The sequence below is a fragment of the Rhinolophus hipposideros genome, assembly GCF_964194185.1.
Source record: "Rhinolophus hipposideros genome assembly, chromosome: 10".
In the NCBI taxonomy this organism is placed as follows: domain Eukaryota; kingdom Metazoa; phylum Chordata; class Mammalia; order Chiroptera; family Rhinolophidae; genus Rhinolophus; species Rhinolophus hipposideros.
The window spans coordinates 86,653,261-86,675,870 of NC_138056.1; the positions used below are offsets into that span (position 1 = coordinate 86,653,261).

Here is a 22,610-nt window from a genome sequence, read left to right on the forward strand (position 1 = left end):
ATAAATGAGATAACATGTGAGAGTCCTCAACAATAACAGTAGTTATTATGTCTTCCCCCAGCCCCTGCCAGGCAGCCTGCCTGGCTCCTCCCTTGTAGGCCTATAATAATGTCAGGGCTGGCCATCTCCTGGCCTTGGAAGCCTCTGACCTCAGCCCTGAGCTCCAAGGCTCCCTCCACAGCGCTTAGTGAGATGGACTGGTGAGCAGGCAGTGGCTACAATCTAGCTGTTTAGCAGACAGTGGCTTGGGCAGCCCATAATTTACCCCATGCTGGGAGACCAGCCTATTAGGGAAGAGAGGAGCTGGTGCGAAGCCCCAGATAATGATGGCTTGGCAGAGAGCTCTAGAAACTCAGTACGTGCAAGGCTTAGGATAGGTGCAAGGGTAGATGATCAGCTGGTGGCAACTTTCCTGTAGGTCCCAGAACAGAACTGCTAAGACCTGCCAGTGACCTCCAGCAGTTTTCAGTCCAGTCTGGCATCAGAAAAACCTCATTCACATTTATTGTCTACTTTTTTCCTACCTGGCCCGGGGACCCCCTACTTTCTTGAACACTCCCTTGCTCACTGTGTTCCCACCTCCAGTACAACTTTCACCTCTTTCTAGGAAAAGGAACTATAGGAAGACGTCATTCAAAATTGGGGGAAACCACAAGCTTTCCTCCCATTTTCTTAACTTTCTGGGGTGCAGAGATGGAAGAGTGTGAAGGCTGAGGGAGGCCAGGGGAAGAGACAGAGGCACAGGGGACTGGGGAAGGGACCAGTCCTGCTCTGTTTCACTATTGATGAGAATTCCATTAATAATTCAAACTCAAAGAGACTCCGGGTCTCAGGAGCTGGGCTCTGGGACACTGGGCAGCCAATCAGATATGATCCCCTCCCCCCAGGGCATAAGCTCATGACTCCTCCCCACACTAAGGCTCCCAGGGAATGGTACTCTGCAGGCAGTGCCGCAAGCTCATGACCCCTTCTGCACCACTGATGGTGCAGAAGTGCTGGGCCATCCAAGGTGCAGCCGGGACAGGGACAGGCTGCCGCGGGACAGCTGCGATGTACCGCGTTTCCCGGAAATAAGACCTCGCCGGACCATTAGCTCTAATGCGTCTTTTGGAGCAAACATTAATAGAAGACAGGTCTTTGCTCCAAAAGACGCTTTAGAGCTGATTGTCCGGCTAGGTCTTATTTTCAGGGAAACAGGGTAGCACTGGGAAAGGTTGAGGGCTGGAGGTAGAGCCACCTTTTAGTCCACAGAATCACAGTAGGGCTCCTAAATCCCTGCTTTCCTGACTGTTCCAGTCTGGCAGGCAACTAACTGACAGACCTCTCCCTCCCTGAAGCAGCCCTGGGCAGGGGGTGTCACGCTACCACTAACAGCCCCTTGGTAGCTGCCTCTCAGCACTGACCTCTGGCTTCCAGTTCCCTGTCTGAGGAGAGGATCCCCATTGGGGCTGAGGCCTTGAGCATGCCTATCATCTCCCCCAACCCTCCAGTTTCACTCTTGAGAAAAGTGCCAGTACCTTCCAGGTGAGCAGCCAGTTTGGGTTGGCACTCCTTCGCATTACCTGGCAGGGCTGACCCTGGAGGCTGCAGAATGCACCTTGCGTGGGAGAGCCGGCCAGGACCCTGGCCTTAGCCTTGCTGCACAACACAGGACCGGACAGTCTCTCACATGGCCGTGAGTCTCCTGGTTGCCATAGGAACAGTCTGAACTGAATGGCCCTTTTATGGGGCTGTGGGAGGCAAGCCGATTGGCTGGGATCCCTCTTTCCCCTCCCCCTCCCTGCCCAGTGTGGGGCTCTGACTGCCTGGCTCCTTTCACTCTTTACCCAGAATGGGCAAGTACAGGCATGTGGCTTTAGGAGGCAAGTCCCCAGGTGCCCGCCACCTTGGACAACACGGGCTGCCGTCCACTTGCCAAGGCCCTCCTCCGCGCCATCTTCACAGAGGTGCCTCCACTCTTCCTTGCTCTGCCAGAGTTCCCCCTTACTTTGCTCAGTTACCTCTTCTTGGGAGGGGCGGCAGCATTACTCTGCACAGAGCGGTCAGCTTCCTGGTAGGACATGTCAACGAAGCGCCATCTCTCTGGCCAGCAGGCATTGAACTCCTCTGGGCCAGGGACCTGGTGTTCTTCTAAGTGCACTTCATACAGAGTATCTCCAAAGTCTTAGTGCAGTTTTAAGCTTTAATTCTTTTGGAAGAATAGATGCCTCAAACTTATAAACATCATTTGAAGGTTTAATTTTTTTACATTAATTGAAATTAAAAATATTTTTTATTCACAATATAAAAATTAGACAAGAATTTAAATAAGGAAATATTCAAATGAAGCATTCAGCATGATATTTCTGAAGTTATTAAAGCTTTAAATTGCACTAAGACTTCTGGGACACTGTGATTAACTCATTTAATCCTCGCAATTGCTCTAAGTGGTCGGTGTTATTATTATGCCCTTTTGCGGATAAGGAAACTAGGATTTGTGGAAGTGATGTGGATTTCTCAAGGTCACCCTGGGAAGAGTGACAGAGCTGTGTTCTGTCCTCTAACAGCCACCCTGAAGCCAAGCCCCCTACTTTACACTACCCTGACCTCTCCCTGAGCTGGCACAGAGTAGGGGACATGTGGTGTAGGGTGGGGGCATCTAGGCATCACTGTCTAGGCAACAGCATGGCAGGTAGACTCCCGCCCAAGCAGCCCTTCTGCGTTTCCATTGCAGGGGAATGAAAGTGAAGCCAAGTGCAACCTGAGCCCCACAACAATACTGATCAGCCTAGAGATGGTCCAGGAGGCCTCCATTTCACCTGTGGTGCCAAGCTCTTACGTGTCCCCTGGCACTAGTGTCTAGCCCCAGCCAGGGCCCTTGGCTCAAGGCCTGGTTATGGACAAGGCCCCCAGCCTCCTACCCTTGCTGCAGCTTTGCTTACCGTTTTAACCCCTGAGTCACCTAGCCTGGGTACCCAGGCTAGGTGACTCAGGGGTTAAAATGAACCTTATCCCCCTAGGGCAGCCATCCCCCTTGCAACCAGCCACTGTCATTTCCTATTGCTCATGTGAAAGGCTCCCCAACCTGCCCAACCAGGGGAGGAACTTGCTCCCTAGGAATCTCAGGCACTCCTGGCCTTCAGGGTAGGGGATGGGTAATGCCCCACATCCCAGCAGCCTTCCTGGCTCCTTTCTGCCCAGATCTGCTCTGTTATCTGGGGTAAAGGCATGCCAACTTCTGTGGCTTTGTCATTGCCTGGATAGAATAGAAAGCCCCTAGGTGGGTTTCAGAGGCATGAACCTCTGAACCTCAACAGGATTCAATCTCTTCCCTCCTGCCCAGGTGTCCAGGACAGGTGAGTGGGGAGAACCAGCCAGTTCTGCCAGGTGCTTGGGAACCTTCACAGTGGTGATGTCAGAGTTTCCCACAGCTATTTGCTAACAATGAAGGAATAAGGAAGGCACTGCTCATGTGCTGACCTGAAGGACAAAGTGGGCTGAGAGAGGGGCCCTGTCTCCCTTCATTTACACTCTCCAATCTTCAGTCTTAGTTGCCCTTAGTTGCCTACTGTCTGGGCACATGCGTCAACTCCAGGGTCAAGGGATATTCCAGCAGGTGTGGAGGATGCAGGTAGAGTGGAGAAGGGGAATGGGGATATTTGTGCTCACATAATCCAGGAGCTCTGTCTAATTCTCTCAGGCCCCCATGAGCCTCAACCTGTCCCCTCCCCTGCAGCCTGTCACTAGCAGCTCTGTCTCTCAGGGGCTGGCACCCAGTAACCCACCAGGTTAGTGCCTAATTGTCTTGCATGCTTTGGCAGGGGGTCATCCAAGGAAATTTGGGTCCATTTCTGTCTCTTTGACTCCCACTAGTTGCCCAAGGGCTAGGAGAGGGGCAGGAGAAGAGATAAAATAAAGAGATTAAAGATTAGAACAAGAATTCTAATTGGTGGAAAAGAAGTGGGTGGGCCCAGGGTAGTGTCCCTATTGGGCACTTCCTGATTTGGGGTTGGGAGGGGGTAGGCATCCTAAACTTCCAAGAAAAGGCAATGAAATGCCCCTCCCCCCAGCCCCAGGCAGTACTGGAATCCTTAAATACCCTTTTCTAGCCACCTCTGTCCAGGCACTCTCCTGGTGTCCCCTCCCCAGGGGAGAGTGGCTTTGTCCTCCTCCAGGACTTCATCTTTACTTTGTCCTCAGCCTCGAGCCTTTGGTTTTGCCCACAGCACCCACCAGGCCCAGTGGGGTGACCTCTCAAATGTTCCCCCAATAGACAATCCAGGGTCCTCTGTTCAGCGGACCTGCAGAGCTCAGATCCTGAAGGGGCAGCTACTGACCTGTGTCCGGGGGGCAATGGACAGGATCTGGGGGCTTCTCCTTCCCCAGCAGGGCCAGGAGCGCAGTAGAGAGCTGGGAGACTGGAGTCTGACTCTGGGCTGGGTAATCTGGAGCTCAGGTTACTGACTCTGATATATATATAGTATCTTATCTGACCTCAGAGGGATGGCTAGCTCAACTCACTTGCATTCCAAACCCGGGGAGAATTAAAGGGGCAGTGACAGGCCCTCTCTTGAGGGTTTGCCCTGATGGGCCAGCATGCCAGGCAAGGAAATCCAAGAGGACTCTTTGAAGGGGGTCATTTTGACATGGAACAAAAGGGGGATTCAAGGGGAAACAACTGGAAAGAGGGCAGAGGGACGGGGCTGGAATTGAGGCAAAAATATGGAGAAGGAGGTGAGTCACAGAATTAGAGAAGAGGAAGAAGCCACAGTGCTAATCCAATTTCTTTAGTTTGGAGATGCAGAAGACCTGGAGATGGACAGCAGCGTGCTCGAGGGTGCACAGACAGCGAGAGGCAGGAGGGACAAGCTCCCAGGTTTTCAGTCCAAACACTTCATAATGGACTTCTAGGCTGGGGCTTGTACTCCGGTTCTTTCTCTTTTATTGACTCTGAAACTCTGGGCAAGTCACTTACGCTGTCTGAACCTGGTTATATAATCTTTAAAACTGGAGTAATAGTCAACAATAATGCTACACCTCAGTTGTGAGTATTAGATGAACTAATATTTGTAAATCTCCTCGCACACACTAGGAGTACAATAAATGATAATTATACTGGATACTTCCACTTATTATACTTAGTGGTAGTATTTGTAGTAGCATCTCCCAAGTAAACCAGGGAAAAAACCTCTGGTTCACAGGATGTGGGGCATTATCCCTCAGAGTGCCTTGTTCCAATGCCAGAGAACAGCCCCAGGCTTTTCTGAGCTGGTCCATGTCCCATAACTGGCAAGGGCAAATGAGGTTTGCTATATTCCCAGCTGTCCAGCCCACTTAGCCAAGAAGGGCCAAGCCCGTTTGGGCTCCTTTCCCCTTTGCCTGGAAAAATATAGCAAGTGCAGCTTCTCCCAGGCTACCAGGAGAAAGCCCAGCTGCTCTGGGGTGGCTCCACTCTACCTGTAGGAGTGCTCAGGATTCGAAGGCCACAGAACTGGGCTGGTCAGGGTCATAGGAGGAAGGAGCTGGATTCTTAACCTCTTGGGCTTTGGTGCTCTTGTTGGCTCCCAGTCTGTTTCTCGATGGCGCTCTCTGCGGACTGGGAGTCCTCAAGCGCTGCCTCCACCCTGTTTCAGCAGAGACTACTGACTCAGCTTGGGTCCTGATGATGCACTTCAGAAGATGCCCTTGTCCCCGGCCCTCATTCCAGTCCTCATGATGATTCCAGTTTGGCATGCATCTACAGCATCAAAGGAGTAGGAGATGCCCCAACCCCCAGCCTAACCAGCTTTTCTTTCCTCCACTTTATAGGGTCCAACTTGGGGAACCTTCTCATACCCTTGCCTGGGAAGGTGAGCATGAATACAATCTCCAACTTAGTCCCATTCTAGAGCAGCCAGGTCGGAAGTAGATGTTCTCTCCTCAGAGAACAGCTAGAATGGGATGGCCATGACTTGGCTTGGCTAAAGTTATTTGCCTCGGAGCACGGCACCTGCATCTGGTTTGGGATTGTTGAGATTTTCAAAGATGCCTCTTTCTGGTTTGGGATTGGTGGAAAATCTTCCCTTTCTACTTAACTGTTGCCCTCTCCCTCCCCCACCCCCTTTGGCAAACTGACCAGCGGTAGCCCTCCCCACCAGGGAGTATGTGAATGAACTACTTGCACACCTGAGGAAGGGATAGTCATTGTCCAGGAGGCACTCTCAGGCCACATACCACACAGGGCAGAGACCTGGACCTGTCGAAGCAGCATTTCCTTAGAACACACTGATCAGCACACAGATGGCTCTTCCTGGCACCCTGGGCTGTCAGTTGGCAGGTCCCCCCCTCTACCCCCCACGCCCCACAACTGGCACCCGCAGCTGGAGCTCCGCCCAGTAGCTGGCACTCGCCCTACATTTCTAGTTGCCATTCTGCCGAGGCTGTCGTTGACACCTCACTTTCTGAGTCTCAGACGGCACTGACCTCTGCATCCTTCCTCCCCAGCCTCCGACAAGTGGCATGTACCTGCTTCTTCTCAGACGATGGACGAGTCGGGCCGGGCACAAGCATGGAGCTGCGGGTGAGTCCCAGCTGGTACTGGCGCGGCGCAGTGAGCAGCTGACGCTGAGGGCTCCCTGGCCTCGGCTCCTGCCGGCCTGTCCTCCACCTCCGCCGGAGGCCCGGAAAGGACCTCCCCGGGATATCGGTGCCACCCAGCGGGCAGCCGCCTCATTGCGCCGGGGCGGGCAAAACCGCACCCCACGTTTGCGTCACTGAGAAGCGTCCCGGCTATTGGCTTGTTTCCATTGTGGCGTCATTAGAGCCCCGCCCTCATAGGGGTCTCCCTGGCAAGATAAATGGAGAAGCACGTGGAGGAAAAGCTTGCGAGTTTGGAGGGGGATGAGCCCCAAAAGAAGCGGAAGGGACTGTGACACCAGGGGCAGCTGGAAGGTACCCGGAAAGGTGTGGGGAGAAGGCCCAGAATTCGAGCCACCTGGCATAGATATCAGTTTTCAGTTTTCAGGGAGGCGCTGGGAGAGGGCCTGCTCTTTAGCCTCTTCTTTTTCTCTACTCTTAAAGACACTCCTCATTTTACTAACAGGAGACCATTGATTGGGATGACTTCTTCAGTGGGTAAACAAAGGGAGGCACTGAGTCAGTGGAAGGGATTCTCTTTGGTTTTTTAAGAAAAAGCTGAGACAGAACTTGAATTTTTGACATTCCCATTCTTTATTTGTAAACTTTCCCTCCTCTACCCATGAAGGTGAATAAAAACACACAGCCAGGTAGATTGGTGTCAAGGCAAATCCAGGTTTTCAATTTCACCTGGATCATCAATCCTAGAAAAATAAAGCCAGTACAACGCGCCCCACCCCCACTCTAGGAGAAAGTCCTGCTGCTTCGGAGTGGTTCTACTCTATCTGTAGGAGTGTTCAGGATTCCTTAGCTCCTTCTCCCATTCTCCACTGCTATTATTTCTGTCCATTACTATTCTCCTTAAGTCCTTCCGTGTTTTCTACTTCGCAGAGAAATTATAGGCAATCAGGAGACAAATACTTAAATTTCTGCCTACAAACATATATGAATCCTTTTTCCTCTACTTAAGGTAAGAAGTGGCGTGTCTCTTCTTGTTCAAGACAAATCCCTTCTGGATCTCAACCCTTTGTTTCCTTAGGGCCCTTATCCCGTCACATTCCACATACGGCTATTGAACGAGCCAGGTGCTTTTCTAGGTTTTGGGGATACAACATTGAACAAAACAGGCAAAATCCTTACCTTCAAGTAGCTTACATTATAGTAGAGGCAGAAGGACAATAATCAAATAAGTAGGATATATAGTATGTTAGATGACAGTAATAGCTATGGAGGCAAATAAATCAGGAAGGGGGAATACGCAGTGTGTAAAGTATGGTCAGAGATGGGCTCAATGAGAAGGTGACATTTCAATGACCTGAAGGAGGTGAAGGAGTGAGCCATCTTGATATCTTGGGGGATGATGCTCTAGGCAGAGGGAACAGTAAATGCAAAGGTGCTGAGGTGGGAGCATATTTGCCACTTTTGTGGAAGAACCAGGTCAGTATTGCTGGATTAAGAGAGAGGAGAGAGTGGAGATGAGGTCAAAGAGAAAAGGGAGGGACTTCAAATTGACTCTAAGGCCAATTTGATGAGTTTGGCTTTTACTCTGAGATGGGAGCCATTCATTTTAAGCAGAGGAGGGACATGGATCTGACTTTTTTTTTTTTGAAACAGAATCCTTTTAGCTGCTGAATGGAGAACAGATCTGAAGAGAGGCAGAGAAGAAGCAGGAGACCATTTAGGAGGTTACTGCAATCATCCGTGAGAGCTGATGGTGGCTTGGGTTAGTGTAGTGAGAGGTGGTGAGAAGTGGTTGGATTCTGAATGTATTTTGAATATACAGCCAACAAGGTCTACTGTGAGAGAAAGGGAGGGATTTTTCGCCTAAATGTTAAGAAGGTGTAGGCTGTGGAAGGAGCAGGATTTGGGGTGGTGGGAGGTCACGAGCTTGGTTTAATACATATTAAGTTTGAGATGTCTATCAGGCACATCAAGCTGTCAAGAAAGAGGTTGGATGTACAAGTTTGGCTAAGTCTGGGTCAGAGATATAAAATTGAGAGTCATCAGCATATGGATGTTATTTAAAGCCATGAGATTAGAAGAGATCACCAAGGGAGCAAGTAAGTATAAATAGAAAAGATGTGCAAGGACTGAATCCTGCAGCTCTTCAACATTAAATGACTTTAGAAACGAGTAGGAACCAGCACAGAAACTTAGGAATGGCCAGTGAAGTAGGGTAAAAACAAATCTAGGAGATGGTGGTATGTTGGAAACCAAGAAAAGGAAACTTACCCAGGAAGAAAGACATATCAATTTTGTCAAATGCTGCATATAGGTAAAATAAGAAGAGTCTGAGAATTGATTTAGAAGGTTGTTGGTGACTTTGACAAGAATAGTTTTGGTGCAGTGTGGGAGTGAAATCTTGCTTGTGGGTGGGTTGAAGATAGAATGGGAGGAGAAGGATTGATACAGTACTGTGTAGAGAATTCTAGAGTTTTGTGGTAAAGGAAGTAGAGATTGGGTGGGAGCTAAAAGAAGTGAGGTCAAAAATATTTCTTAAATGGCAGAAATAACTATTTGTTTGTATAGCTGATGAGAAGGAGCCAATGGAGAGTGAGATTTGATAATACTGGAGAGAGAGGAGAGTAGCTGGAACAATGTCCTTGATGAGGTAGTGGGGGATGGGATCTAGTACAGAGTGAGGGCCTGGCTTGGTTAGGAGCTCAAAGAGTCCATCCAAAGGAAGAAGAGAGAAGGCAAAATATTTGCAGGGAGGTGAATGGATGTGGTAGAAGCTAGAGGAGATTCTCCACTGGTGGGCTCTTTTCTCTCTGTGAGTTAGGAAGCAAGGTTAGCTGAGAGTGAATCAAGGATAAAGAAGGAAGTGTTGGAAATTTAGAGAGAGGAGGAGTTATAAACCAGCCACCTAGGGTAGTGGTTCTCAAACTTGATTGGATATCAGAATTACCTACAGTCTGTTAAGGCCCCACCCAGAATTTCAGATTCTGGAGATCTGGAGTAGGCCTGAGAACTTGCATTTCTAACAAGTTTCCAAGTGATGGTGCCACAGCTGGCCTGGGAACAGCCCTTTGAGAACAACTTTGCCGGCGAATGGGAGAGAGAATGGATTGTGGAAATATAGGAGGGTTGTCAGGCAGCCTCAAGGGCCATTAGAAATCATGTATTGAACTGTCTCTGTTCAGCATTTGTTCTCATGTCACTATCTGTCACAGGTTCAGTCTTGTAGCTTTAATACTGTCATTTTCTACTGACATCCCCTGTGACATATAAGAGTCTCCAAATTCTTCCTCTTTGCAAAATGAAAATCTTTAGCTTCGGTTCTTGCTCTTTCCTCTTCACAGTTCTCTTGCAAGAGTTGTGCATGCTGTATTTCCCCACCTCCCCGTCAATGCAGCATCCTCATGCCTTCTACCTCTCAGACATCAGGAAACTTTTCTTTCCCAGTCATTGTGATCTTCTACTTGCTAACTCCAGTAGGCATTTTAGTTACAATCAGTTAATTGCCCTCCTCCAACTATTTCCTCTTTTAAAGTTCTTTCCTCCTTTAGGTTTTATAACACAATGCTTTTCTAGTATTCCTCTTGACAGCTCCTTTTCATTCTCCTTTTCTTCTAGTGTTCCTTTATCCTCTTTCTTTCTAGTGTAGCTTATAGCACGGTGATTGTTACACAGTAGTCCACTTTATCTGCAGTTTCACTTTCTGTGGTTTCAGTTACCCAAGGTCAACCGTGGTCCGAAAATATTAAATGGAAAATTCCAAAAATAAATAATTCGTAAGTATTAAATTGCCCACTGTTCTGAGTGGTATGATGAAATCTCGTGCCATCCCACTCCATCCGGCCCTGAATGTGAATCGTTTCTTTGTCCAATGTATCTGCGTTGTATACACTACGCTACGTGCTCGTTAGTCACTTAGTAGCCATCTCAGTTATCAGATCAACTGTCGCAGTACCACGGAGCTTGTATTCAAGTAACTCTTATTTTACTTAATAATGACCCTATGGCCATTCACATAACTTTTATTAGAGTCTATTGTTATAATTATTACTTGTTGATCTCTTATTATGCCTAATTTGTAAATTAAACTTTATCATAGGTAGGTATAGGGAAAAAACATAGTGTACGAGGTCTGACAATCAGGTTTGCGAATTCATCCTAAAAAGTGCTACATACTTCATTGCTGAACATCACTATAGTCACCTTTGATGCACTCCCCTTGGGAAGCTATGCACCAATGCGAGCACCTAGTCCACCCTTCAAAGCAATTTTGGAACTCTTTTTCTGGAAAGGCCATAAAAGCTGTTGTCAGTATTACCCTTGATGTCCTGAATGTCATTAAAATGTCTTCCTTTCAATATTTCCTTTATCTTCGGGTAAAGAAAGAAGTCATCGGGGGCCAGCTCAGGTGAGTAGGGAGGGTGTTCCAGTACAGTTATTTGTTTACTGGCTAAAAACTCCCTCACAGACAGTGCCATGTGAGCTGGTACATTGCCGTGATGCAAGAGCCATGAATTGTTGGTGAAAAGTTCAGGTCGTCTAACTTTTTCACTCAGCCTTTTCAGCACTTCCAAATGGTAAACTTGGTTAACTGTTTGTCTACTTGGTATAAATTCATAATGAGTAATCCTTCTGATATCGAAAAAGGGTGAGCAACATCATTTTGACTCTTGATTTGGACTGACGGAACTTATTTGGTCGTGGAGAATTGTCTGACTTCCATTGTGCACTTTGATGCTTTATTTCAGGGACATATCGGTACACCCATGTTTCATCACCAGTGATAACACAGTCCAAAACATCGTCTTGCCTCTCCAAAAGGTCTTGGCAAACTTCGACTCTCCTTTGCTTTTGTTTATCAATGAGCTCCTTCGGGACCATTTTTGCACACATCTTTCTCATGCCAAGATTTTTAGTTAAGGTTTTCCTACCTTTCTCTATTGATGTTTACTTAGTCTGCTATGCTTCTCACAGTTAGCCAATGATTTTGACGCACAATTTGACAAACTTTTGTAATGTTTTCATCAGTCATGCTTATTACTGGCCGCCCTGACCTCTCTTCATCAGTGACGCATTCTTGCCCCTCAGACAAACGTTTAATTCATTTGTACACTGCCGTTTTCTTCATGGCATTATCCCCATAAACTTGGATTAACATGTACCTGATTTCAGTTCCACTCTTGCCAAGTTTAACAAAAAATTTAATGTTTGTTCGTTCCTCTAATTCAAGCTCAGATATTCTCGCAATGGCACACAAAAACACGCAACAACAATAATGAACGCCACTCAGCAAGACTCCACCACACATCGACACGACACACCTGTAAGACACTGATATACCTTACCCAGCTGTCTGTACAGTGCTGCCAATGTAAGCACACAGTGGCAAGTTTGCGAACCTAATTGTCAGACCTCGTATATAGGGTTCGGTACTATCCGTGGGTTCAGGCATCCACTCTTGGAATGTATCCCCGCTAGATAAGGGGGGACTACTGTATGTGCAGATTGTAGATTTCCTAAGATACTGTCTGATTCCTTTGGTTCCTAGCTGTGAGGCCTGTAACATTTATATATGTTTCTCTGTATGTTAAAAAAATGGGGTTAATAGTAGTATCTACCTGGTAGAGTTGATTTGAGGATTAAATGAGTTAATAATATGCATGGAAAACTTACAGCAATGCCTGGCATATACTGAATACATAACTCTGATCCACTACTCATCCATTAGCTAAATGCTGATTTATATTTAAAGTGATTATTGATAGGTATGTAGTTATTTCCATTTTATTATTTATATTTATGATCTTTTTTTCCTCATTCTTAAAGAAGTCCCTTTAACATTTCTTGTAATACTGGTTTGTTGGTGATAAATTTTAGCTTTTGCTGTCTGGGAATGGAGGTATTATCTTAGTCTACAAACTCAGATATGCAAGAAACATAACCTTGTTTTTCTGTAATATACTTCTATTTCTGTTTGCTGCCAGCCCCTATTCTTCTAGAGTCTGGACACTTAGCTTCAGTCAGTTGATGGGATCACCCCTCCTTAGAGATTATCTTATATACCAGGGGTGCCAAAAAATGTATACACACAACTTGTATTCATCTTTGGTTATCGGTATATATTGAGTATTACAATTTTAATACAGTTTTTTCCTTTCTTAAAATGTGTATACATTTTTTTGGCAGCCTCTGTATATTTGCCAAAGCACTGGAGGAAGTGGTCTTTGCTGTTAAATGCCCAGTCAAGTGTCCACGGAGATGTCTGCTGCCTGATTCCTTCTTGCACAGTCTCTTTAGGTCTGGTGTCATTCTGCTACCTCTAGGCCACTCTTGGAAACATGTGCTCATTCTGCTGTTTTTGTCCTAGTAGTAGCATGAGAAAGTATGATGCTGCCCAGAGTTCTAGGTGCCTCAAAATTGGGCTACACTGTGCAGTCATTTTCTCCTTCTGGGGCTTTGTCTCCCTCCTAAGACTCTATATAGGATGGAGGAGCAGGGCCCCACAGCTATCAGATAGTGAAAACCTATTTGGGGTTTTGCTGTCTCTCTACACTCAGTTCCCTGAAGACAGAGCCTACCAACCTCTATGCTCTTATTGTTTTCCCTCTGGCTCTTGTGTGCTGGTGGTGCTGTTGGTAATGCCAATGGCAGGCTTGGCTTTACCCAAGATATTTTCCGCACATCTTTTGTCCAGGCTTCAAATCTTTTCTGTTTTATTAAGGGCCTAGGCAATTGAAATTCAAACACTAGATGTGGTTTCCCATTTTTTCCCCTGGTGTTCGCTGTCATATACTCTGTGGCATAAGCACAAAAACCTGGTTGCTTAAAGTGGGTCTAGGGGGCGAAAGGGAAGCAAACCAAAATCATATTTAAAAATTTAATCTCACCATATTCCGTACATCTAGGAGGTACTGTATCTTATTGATTCTGTCTCTGTTGTTTTTTAAAAATAAATTTTATTAGAGAATATTGGGGAACAATGTGTTTCTCCAGGGCCCATCAGCTCCAAGTTGTTGTCCTTCAATCTAGTTGTGGAGGCCACAGCTCAGCTCCAAGTCCAGTCGCCATTTTCAATCTTAGCAACCTTGTTGAACCGGCAATCTTGTTGTTGAGAGCTCATGCTCTAACCAACTGAGCCATCCAGCGGCCCCACTGACAGCTCAACAGCAGCTCATTGTCTTCAGTCTAGTTGTGGAGGGCGCAGCTCACTGGCCCATGTGGGAATCGAACCGCCAATCCTGTTGTTCAGAGCTCATGCTCTAATCAACTGAGCCATCCGGCGGCCCCAATTCTGTCTCTTTTGTTCCTCTGAGTTCCCTTTCTCTCCATCTCCATTGCTTCTGTCTTTTTTGGAGTTCTATTCTTTTATATTTCTCCTGGTTTGGCAATATTCTCTTCCCAACCCTGAGAGTCAAGTTGCTGAAACAGTAGGAAGTTTTGCAGTTGAAGACTCTTGATAAAACATAAGATTAGGAAGACGGAGTGACCTTTGAAATGCCTGATAAATTTTTTATCTTCACTAACATCAAACACTAAAATTTAGCACAATAAAGGAGATATCAATAATAATTTACAGATCTCTTTTACTTATTTTTATTAAAATATTGCTAACATACAATATTATATTAGTTTTAGGTACACACCATGGTTCAATATTTATATAGCTAAGGAAGAGATCACCATGATAAGTCCAGCAACCATCTGACACTGTACCACGCTATCACAATATTATTGACTATATTCCCTATGCTGTACATTACATCCCCATGACTTATTTGTTTTATATCTGGAAATTTGAACCTCTTACTCCCCTTCACCCTTCCCACTCCCTTTTTAATTTTTCAATTACAGTTGACACAACTTACTCAGATCTTAAGTTAGCAATAATGTGTATATTATAATTTCCACTTATTACCCTTGAGTGATTTCACCTTTTTTTAGGATTTTCAACAAGAGAGTGATAATCTAATTTGTTTTGATGCAGATGATAAATAGCTAGGGCTTCTCTTCATGCTCAGTTCCTGCTCCAAGTATCCAGTGCCTTCATGGCTTTAGGACTTCCAGCTGCTATAGCCCCACTGGTCGCATCATAGTTTTCAAGCCAGCTTTGGGGAGTCAGAGATTGGATCCTATGATTTTTGACACCTTGGTAAAGAAAAGCAGGAAAAATTCTCATTTAAAAGTTGCAAGCAGTTTTCAGTTGCCAGAGAGGGAGAGACTTCAGTTCTCCTTGGGGCTGATAGATTCTTTTTTTGGGGGGTAATCACCAAAAAGGGCTTGTAGTTTCCTAAATGTAAAGCAAGAATTCACCAATGAGCTAAGAGGAATGTTAAATCTGGTGGAATGGGAATTATTTTCTCGCCTTCTTGCTTTTTAGAATGCAATGGGGAGAAAGGCATTTCTTTGCCCTGAGTTTTGAGCGCTCTATGCAGAGCACTCAAGCTTTATAGGAGCTGAAGCTCAAGACAAAGGGGACTAACAAGGACAGGAGGTGACAGAAGGTAAGGGGGAACTGGGGTGGGCTGTAGACGTCCTGCAGGCTTATTTATGTCTCACATAGCTGGCTAAGATGGACATTTTTGAATGTGCTACGTTGACATGTGTCATGAGTATGTGAGTGGTTTGTTGGTTAGAGTCACGTGACAACCTTGTGGATGGGGATGTGTCTGTGTTCTTCTGCAGGAAGTGGATTTTCACTGTCAGATGTGCTGAGGCAGCAAATAAAGAATGGGGGTGGTGGGCCTTAGGCTATTGGTAAGGAGACTTGTCCCTCTCTCGGCCTCATGACACTGTATTCCGGGCTCTGAGGTGTTGGTAACCTCAGAGCATTGCTAGAGCTGCAGGAGAGCTTACCTCGCCTCAGCGCGCAGGGCTGAGAGGAGTACCTCTAGGGCCCTCTTGTGCCTCTTCTGAAGTTTAGCTGCTGCTGTTCAGCAGCGCTGCTTTATAAGGACAGTGGTTCAAACAACCATGGTTCTTGCTCATGGTCTAACCCAGCTCTGCCTAATAGAACTTTTTGAGAGAATGGAAATGATTTTTGCTCTGTCCAGTTTGTCAGTCCCTAGTCATGTGAGCACTTGAAATGTGGCTGGTATGACTGAGGAACTGAAATTTAAATTTATTTAAAAGAAATTTATTTAAGTTTAAATCAAAATAGCCACATGTGGCTAGTGGCTACCATATTGAACAGCTCAGGTCTAGATGGCAGGAAACTGTAAAGCTGTAAAACCCTGAAGCCTGCCTGAGCCCAGAGCTGTGATGATGGCTGTCCTCATCAGAGACATAGGCTCCAGGAGTCTGTCACCCTGTGTGAGGGGCGGAGATGCCCAGAAGGCCTTACAGCAAGATGCAGCAGGAGGGGCAGTGTCCTGAGTGTGCCAGGGCGTAGGCTGCCCAGGAGCGGGCCCTCCACAGCTGACCACACCAGGAGCCCAGGTGCCTGGATCGAGCATCAGGACTATAGTGGAAACTGATTGTCCACTGTCCCATCAGTGACTGTGTCATGCTGGTCCTCCCTGTCCTTCTCAGTCCCCAGAAGTCTAGAGAGTCTAGCTAATCCATGATCCCCATGTCTCTTTGCCTGAGCCAACTCTCCTCCCCGCCCCAAACTGGTTCTCTTCTGTCCCAACACTGCTCTGGGATGGGCAGGCTCTGCTTTGTCCTCAGCCTCTTCCGCTAAGGTTCTCTTGAGCTCCTGCCTCAAATGAAACTCAAACTCACTGTCCCCTGAGGAAACCATTTCCCCTGAAACCCCTTTAAGCAGAGTCTGCTTTTATTCTTACTTTTACACACCACAGGAACAGGAGGTGGGGTTTTGGTTTCTTAGGGCTGCTGGAACAAATTTCCATGACTTGGGTGGCTTAAAATAACAGAATTTTTTTTCTTACAGCCCTGGAGATCCAGAAGTTCCAAATGAAGGTGTCAGCAGAGCCATACTCCCTTTGAAGGCCCTAGAGGGAGGGGAAGATCCTTCCTGGCCTTTTCCAGCTTCTGGCAGCCCCCGGTGTTTCTTGGCTTGTGCAAACATCACTCCAATCTCTGTCTCCTTCACGTGGCCATCGTCCCTCTGTGTCTCCTGTTTCTCTGTGTCCAAATTTCCCTTGTCTCAGTGTTTGGATTAAGGACTACCTTAATGTATTATGACTTCATCTGAACCTGATTCATCTGCAAAGACCCTATTTCCAACTAAGGTTATATTCATAGGTAGCAGGACTTGGGACTTGAGTGTATCTCTTTGGGGTGCTTCAATTCAACCCATAACAGATGGTGTAAGTGTCCTTGCTTTATTCCTCCGTCCTCGAAGCACCCCTGCTGAATCTCCTGTCACCTGTTCATATTCCCCCCACCCCCTTCCTTGTTGCTGTTGTCTGCTACCTGCAAGTCACTTTGTCTCACCCCGTAATGACTCCTGGCTCAGTGTCTTCCTTTCCTCCCATTATCATTCTTCATGATTTCCATAGCCAGGATGATCCTTCCAACCCTCTGGCATGTCACCTTTTGGACCTCTTTACCTCTACTTTCTCACTAGGTGTAATCTGTCCACCTCTGACATCTTCACCTCTTTTACCAGTTTAGACTCTAAAATGCATCATTTTAATTACCCCTTTCTAACTTCCCCAATTCCTTTGACCCTGATTCCCTCTGCTGCTCTTGCCTAGAAAAACCTCGACCCTCACTGAGGCCATTTTCCCTACTTCCCTATGCCTGTACCCATGCAGGTGAAGGATACTGGAGAAGCTCACCCAATTTGGTCCAGTTTATGTTCATGGCCACAGACCTCCAATGGGACACATTCAACACTGCCCAGCATTTCTGCTGTTTCCCTGGTACGTTTATTTTCCCACCATATTAGTTTTCTGTAACTGTATAACACATGCCCAGAAACTTAGCGGCTCAAAATAACACCCATTTTATTATCTCACAGTCCATAGGTTAGAAGTCCTGTTGGGATCAGCTGTTCTCCAGTCAGGGTCTCACAAGGCCAACAATCAAGATGCTGTCGAGGCTGGCGCTTGTCTGGAGGCTCAGGGCAAGAATCCACTTCCAAGTTTATTTAGGTTGTTGGCAGAATCCAGTTCCTTGTGGCTGTAGGTATGAGGTCCCTGTTTTTTTGCTAGCTGCCAGCTGGGGTCTGCTCTCTGCTCCTAGTGGCTGCCCACATCCCTTGTCATGTGAACAGCAGTGGCATGTGGAATCACCCTTGTGCTTTCAAGCTTTCTGTCTTCCACTCTGTCTTCCTCTTCTGCTGCTAGCTGGGGAAAGTTCTCTGCTTGTAAGCGTTCATGTGATTAGATTAGGCCTGCCTGGATAATCTCCCTCTTTTAAGATCAACTGTGCCAGATAACATAACCCAATCCTGGGGGTGACATCTCATGTCATTCACAGATTCCAGGGATTAGGGGGTATTTGGGAGGCTATTTTTAGAATTTGGCTACCACTCCCACTTTTTTGTTTTTTTGTTTTTTAAGGATTTTATTGGGGGAGGGGAACAGGACTTTATTGGGGAACAGTGTGCTTCCAGGCCTTTTTTCCAAGTCAAGTTGTTGTCCTTTCAATCTTAGTCGTGGAAGGTGCCGTTCAGCTTCAAGTTGTTGTCCTTTCAGTCTTAGTTGTGGAGGGTCCAGTTGCTGTTTTCTAGTTCCAGGGGGCACAGCCCACCATCCCTTGTGGGAGTCGAACCGGCAACCTTGTGGTTGAGAGGACTCGCTCCAACCAACTGAGCCATCCGGGAGCTCAGCTCAAGGTGCCTTGTTCAATCTTAGTTGCAGGGGGCTCTGCCCATAATCCCTTGTGGGACTCGAGGAGTTGAACCAGCAACCTTGTGGTTGAGAGCCCACTGGCCCATGTGGGGATCGAACCAGCAGCCTTTGGAGTTAGGAGCATGGAGCTCTAACCGCCTGAGCCACCGGGCCAGCCCACCACTCCCACTTTTTGATATGACTATTTTAGATTATCTACTTTTTTCATACCTCTCCCGTCTTCCCTCCATCTCCTCACCCTCTCATTCAGCTGATGACTTTGCTACTTGTGTAGAAACACCGGAACTTCCCATCTTCTGGTTCACAAACCTCCCCACTCCCATACTTATCTTCTTTGACTTTATTCTTATCTCTAGATCCTTCCCTTTTTGACTTCCCAAAGACTCAGCTTCTACATGTTTTTCTCCCTCTTCTTCATCAATCTTTCCCTGACTCCAGGAATGATCACCACCAGCATACGTCCATGTTCTGGTATCTCCCATCTGAAGAATAAGCACACACTCCTTAAACCCACCTCCCACACCAGTCACTGCTAAACTTCCTGAAAAAGAAGTATGTACTCTCCCATTCACTCTCACTCACCCGCTCCAATCTGGCTTCTGTTACAGCTACTCCATCGAATGGCTCTTTATTAAAGTTACTATTCTATTGCTGCATCACAGACTACTCCAAAACGTAGTGGCTTTAAACAACTTACTAGTATGTATCTTATGCTCCTGTGGTTGATGGGTTCAGCTGGGGTTTCTTTCGCATGAGGTTGCAGCCAGCAGCAGCTGGGCTTGGAGTCATCTGAGGGCTCAACTGAGTTGGACTTCCATGATGCTGCACTTATAGAGCTGGCAGTTACTGACAGTGACTGTTGGCTGAGAGCTTAGCTGGCACTGATGGCTGGAGTGCCTACACATGCTCACAGTGTGACTTGGGCTCCCAGAATGGCAGCTGAGAGCTGCCATTCTAAGAGGGTGTGTTCCAGGAGTGAGCATTCCTGAAGAACAAGGGGGAAGCTACAAGGCTTCTTATGGCCTGGCCTTGAAAGTCATGCATCATGACTTCTACCGTTTGTTATTGGTCATAAGCTAGACACAGAGCCATGCCAGATTCAAAGGGGTAGGATCACAAAGAGGCATAGTTTATTTAGGGGGCCATCTTTAGAGACTAGCTACCATAGTCACAACACTTTGGTCCTTATCTTACTAGACATTTTAATAGCAGTTGACCTAGTTGATCACTCTTTTCAAAACTTTCCTTCCTCTGGCTCCATAGACCCCTGGCTTTCCTCTTTCCTTGCTGGCTGCTCTTTAATCCCCTTTGCTTCCCCAAAACTCTGAATATTGGACCACCTCAGATTTCAGGCCTGGCCTCAATTATTTCTCTGTAATGTCTCCCTGTATGATCTTGTTGTCCCATGGCCAATGTCTACCACCCAAATACTGATGTCTACCAAATGTTATCTCTAACCCTGACCTCTCACCTCTGCTCAGGACTCGATATCCAGCTATGTTCTTCTTCTTCTTCTTTTTTTCTTTAAGTTTCTTTCATTTTTAAAAAAATATATTTCTATTGGCAAATATTGGGAAACAGTGTGTTTTTCCAGGACCCATCAGCTCCAAGTCAAGTTGCAGTTTTCAATCTATTTGTGGAGGGTGCAGCTCACCGGCCCATGTGGGAATCGAACTGGCAACCTTGGTGTTATGAGCACTGCGCTCTAACCAATTGAGCCAACTGGCTGCCCCCCAGCTGTCTTCTTGATACTTCCATTTGGCTGTCTAATGGGCATTGCAGATTTAATATATCAGCTTACAAAATAGTAGAGCCTACGTTTTGTGCTAACTCCGACTCATAATTCTATTCTCTTCTGGAAAGCCCTTAAGCCTGGCAAGGGGCCCTACATATATATTTCTGAATGGCAGCTCTCAGTGCTATATTTCTGTAGCACTTGAGATAAAATTTACATTTGATGAAATTCACCCATTTAAGGTGTACAGTTGATGAGTTTTGACCAATGTAGGCACTCATGTAAGCACTCCAAAAAGTTCCCTTGTGCATTGGCCGCTTCACCTTAAAAACAAAAACAAACAAACATAAAAACTGGTAAAATACACATAACAGAATATTCACCATCTCTAAGTGTCCCGTTCAGTGTCATTAAAGTACACTCACATTGTGTGCACCATCTCCACTGTCAATCTCCAGAGTTCTTTTCATCTTGCAAAACTGAAACTCTATAACCATTTAATAATAACTCCCCATTTCCTTACCCCTGGCGACCACCATTCTACTTTCTGTTTCTATGAATTTGACTTTTGGCTTCCTTTTTTCATTATTGTGGTGAAAAACACGTAAAATTTACCATCTTGACCATTTCTAACTGTACAATTCAATAGTGTTAAATAATAGCTTCTTTTTTTTTCAATTAAAGTTTATTGGGGTGACAATTGTTTAAGTAAAGTTACATAGATTTCAGGTGTACAATTCTGTATTACATCATCTATAAATTACATTGTGCGTTTACCACCTGGAGTCAGTTCTCCTTCCATCACCATACATTTGATCCCCTTTACCCTCATCTACCACCCCCCTTCCCGTTTACTCTCGGGTAACCACTAAACTATTGTCTGTGTCTATGAGTTTTGTTTCTCGTTTGTTTGTCTTGTTCTTTTGTTGTTTTTGGTTTATATACCACATATCAGTGAAATCATATGGTTCTCTGCTTTTCCTGTCTGACTTATTTCACTTAGCATCACACTCTCAAGATCCATCCATGTTGTCACAAATGGTCCTATTTCATCTTTTCTTACCGCCGAATAGTATTCGATTGTGTATATATACCACAACTTCTTTATCCATTCATCTATCAAAGGACATTTGGGTTGTTTCCATGTCTTGGCCACCATAAACAAAGCTGCAATGAACATTGGAGCACACATGTCTTTATGTGTAAATGTTTTCAGATTTTTTTAGGTAGATACCCAGGAGAGCGATTGCTGGGTCATATGGTAATTCTATTCGTAATTTTTTGAGGAACCTCCACACTGCCTTCCATAGCGGCTGCACCAGTCTGCATTCCCACCAACAGTGTATGAGAGTTCCTTTTTCTCCACAGCCTCTCCAACACTTGTTACTATTTGTCTTCTTGATGGTAGCCATTCTGACTGGGGTGAGGTGATATCTCATTGTGGTTTTCATTTGCATTTCTCTGATGATTAGTGATGTTGAACATTTTTTCATGTGTCTATTTGCCATTTGTATGTCCTCTTTGGAGAAATGTCTCTTCAGATCCTCTGCCATTTGTCAATTGGGTTGTTTGTTTTTTTGTTGTTGAGTTTCATGAGTTCCTTGTATATTTTGGATATTAACCCCTTATCGGAGGCACTTATCGGAGGAAGATTTTTGCAATTTTCGAAGATTTGCGAAAATCTTCTCCCATTCAGTTGGTTGCCTCATTATTTTGTCGATGTTTTCTTTTGCTGTGCAGAAGCTTTTCAGTTTCATATAATCCCATTCGTTTATTTTAGTTTTTACTTCCATTGCCTTTGGAGTCAAATTCATAAAATGCTCTTTGAACCCAAGGTCCATAAGTTTAGTACCTATGTTTTCTTCTATGCAGTTTATTGTGTCAGGTCTTATGCTTAAGTCTTTGATCCATTTTGAATTAATTTTGGTACATGGTGACAGATAGCAGTCCAGTTTCATTCTTTTGCATGTAGCTATCCAATTCTGCCAGCACCATTTATTGAAGAGGCTGTCTTTCCTCCATTGTATGTTTTTAGCTTCTTTGTCAAAAATTATCTGTCCATATTTATGTGGTTTTATTTCTGGGTTCTCAATTCTATTCCATTGGTCTATGTGTCTGTTTTTCCGCCAATACCAAGCTGTTTTGATTATTGTAGCCCTGTAGTACAAGCAAAAATCAGGGAGTGTGATACCTCCAGTATTGTTCTTTTTTTTAAATATTGCTTTGGCTATTCGGGGTCTTTTGTGGTTCTAAACAAATCTGATGATTTTTTTGTTCTATTTCTTTAAAAAATGCCATTGGGATTTTGATGGGGATTGCATTCAATCTGTATATGGCTTTGGGTAATATGGCCATTTTAACTATGTTGATTCTTCCAATCCATGAGCATGGAATGTCTTTCCATTTCTTTATGTCTTCTTCAATTTCTTTCAAAAATGTCTTATAGTTTTCAGCATATAGGTCCTTCACATCCTTGGTTAAGTTTATTCCTAGGTATTATATTCTTTTAGCTGCAATTGCAAAAGGAATTGTTTTTTGTATTTCTTTTTCTGAGATTTCATTGT

The 22,610-nt window shown here is 45.5% G+C and overlaps 1 protein-coding gene and 1 long non-coding RNA gene across 6 annotated transcripts in view; one reads left to right on the forward strand and one right to left on the reverse strand.

Moving 5' to 3' along the window:
- The window catches only part of USP2 (ubiquitin specific peptidase 2), a 25,885-nt gene extending 19,205 nt beyond the window's left edge, over positions 1-6,680 (reverse strand). Inside the window, exon 1 of one of the 5 annotated variants that reach the window (XM_081064723.1) lies at positions 6,484-6,680. Coding sequence is in view for 1 of the 5 variants with exons in the window: in XM_081064728.1 (XP_080920854.1) it covers positions 6,484-6,528 (45 nt within the window). In the remaining 4 variants the exon portion in view is untranslated. Of the gene's footprint in view, positions 1-1,517; positions 1,709-4,316; positions 4,427-6,483 lie in introns of those variants that run through there. The other 4 variants (XM_081064728.1, XM_081064724.1, XM_081064725.1 and 1 more) reach the window with 4 other exon arrangements.
- The window catches only part of LOC308504355, a 25,770-nt gene extending 10,717 nt beyond the window's left edge, over positions 1-15,053 (forward strand). Inside the window, exons 2-4 of the long non-coding RNA XR_013994344.1 lie at positions 5,788-5,828; positions 6,463-6,538; positions 14,930-15,053. This is a non-coding gene — a long non-coding RNA (uncharacterized lncRNA). The remainder of the gene's footprint in view (positions 1-5,787; positions 5,829-6,462; positions 6,539-14,929) is intronic.
- The last annotated feature ends 7,557 nt before the right edge of the window (positions 15,054-22,610 follow it).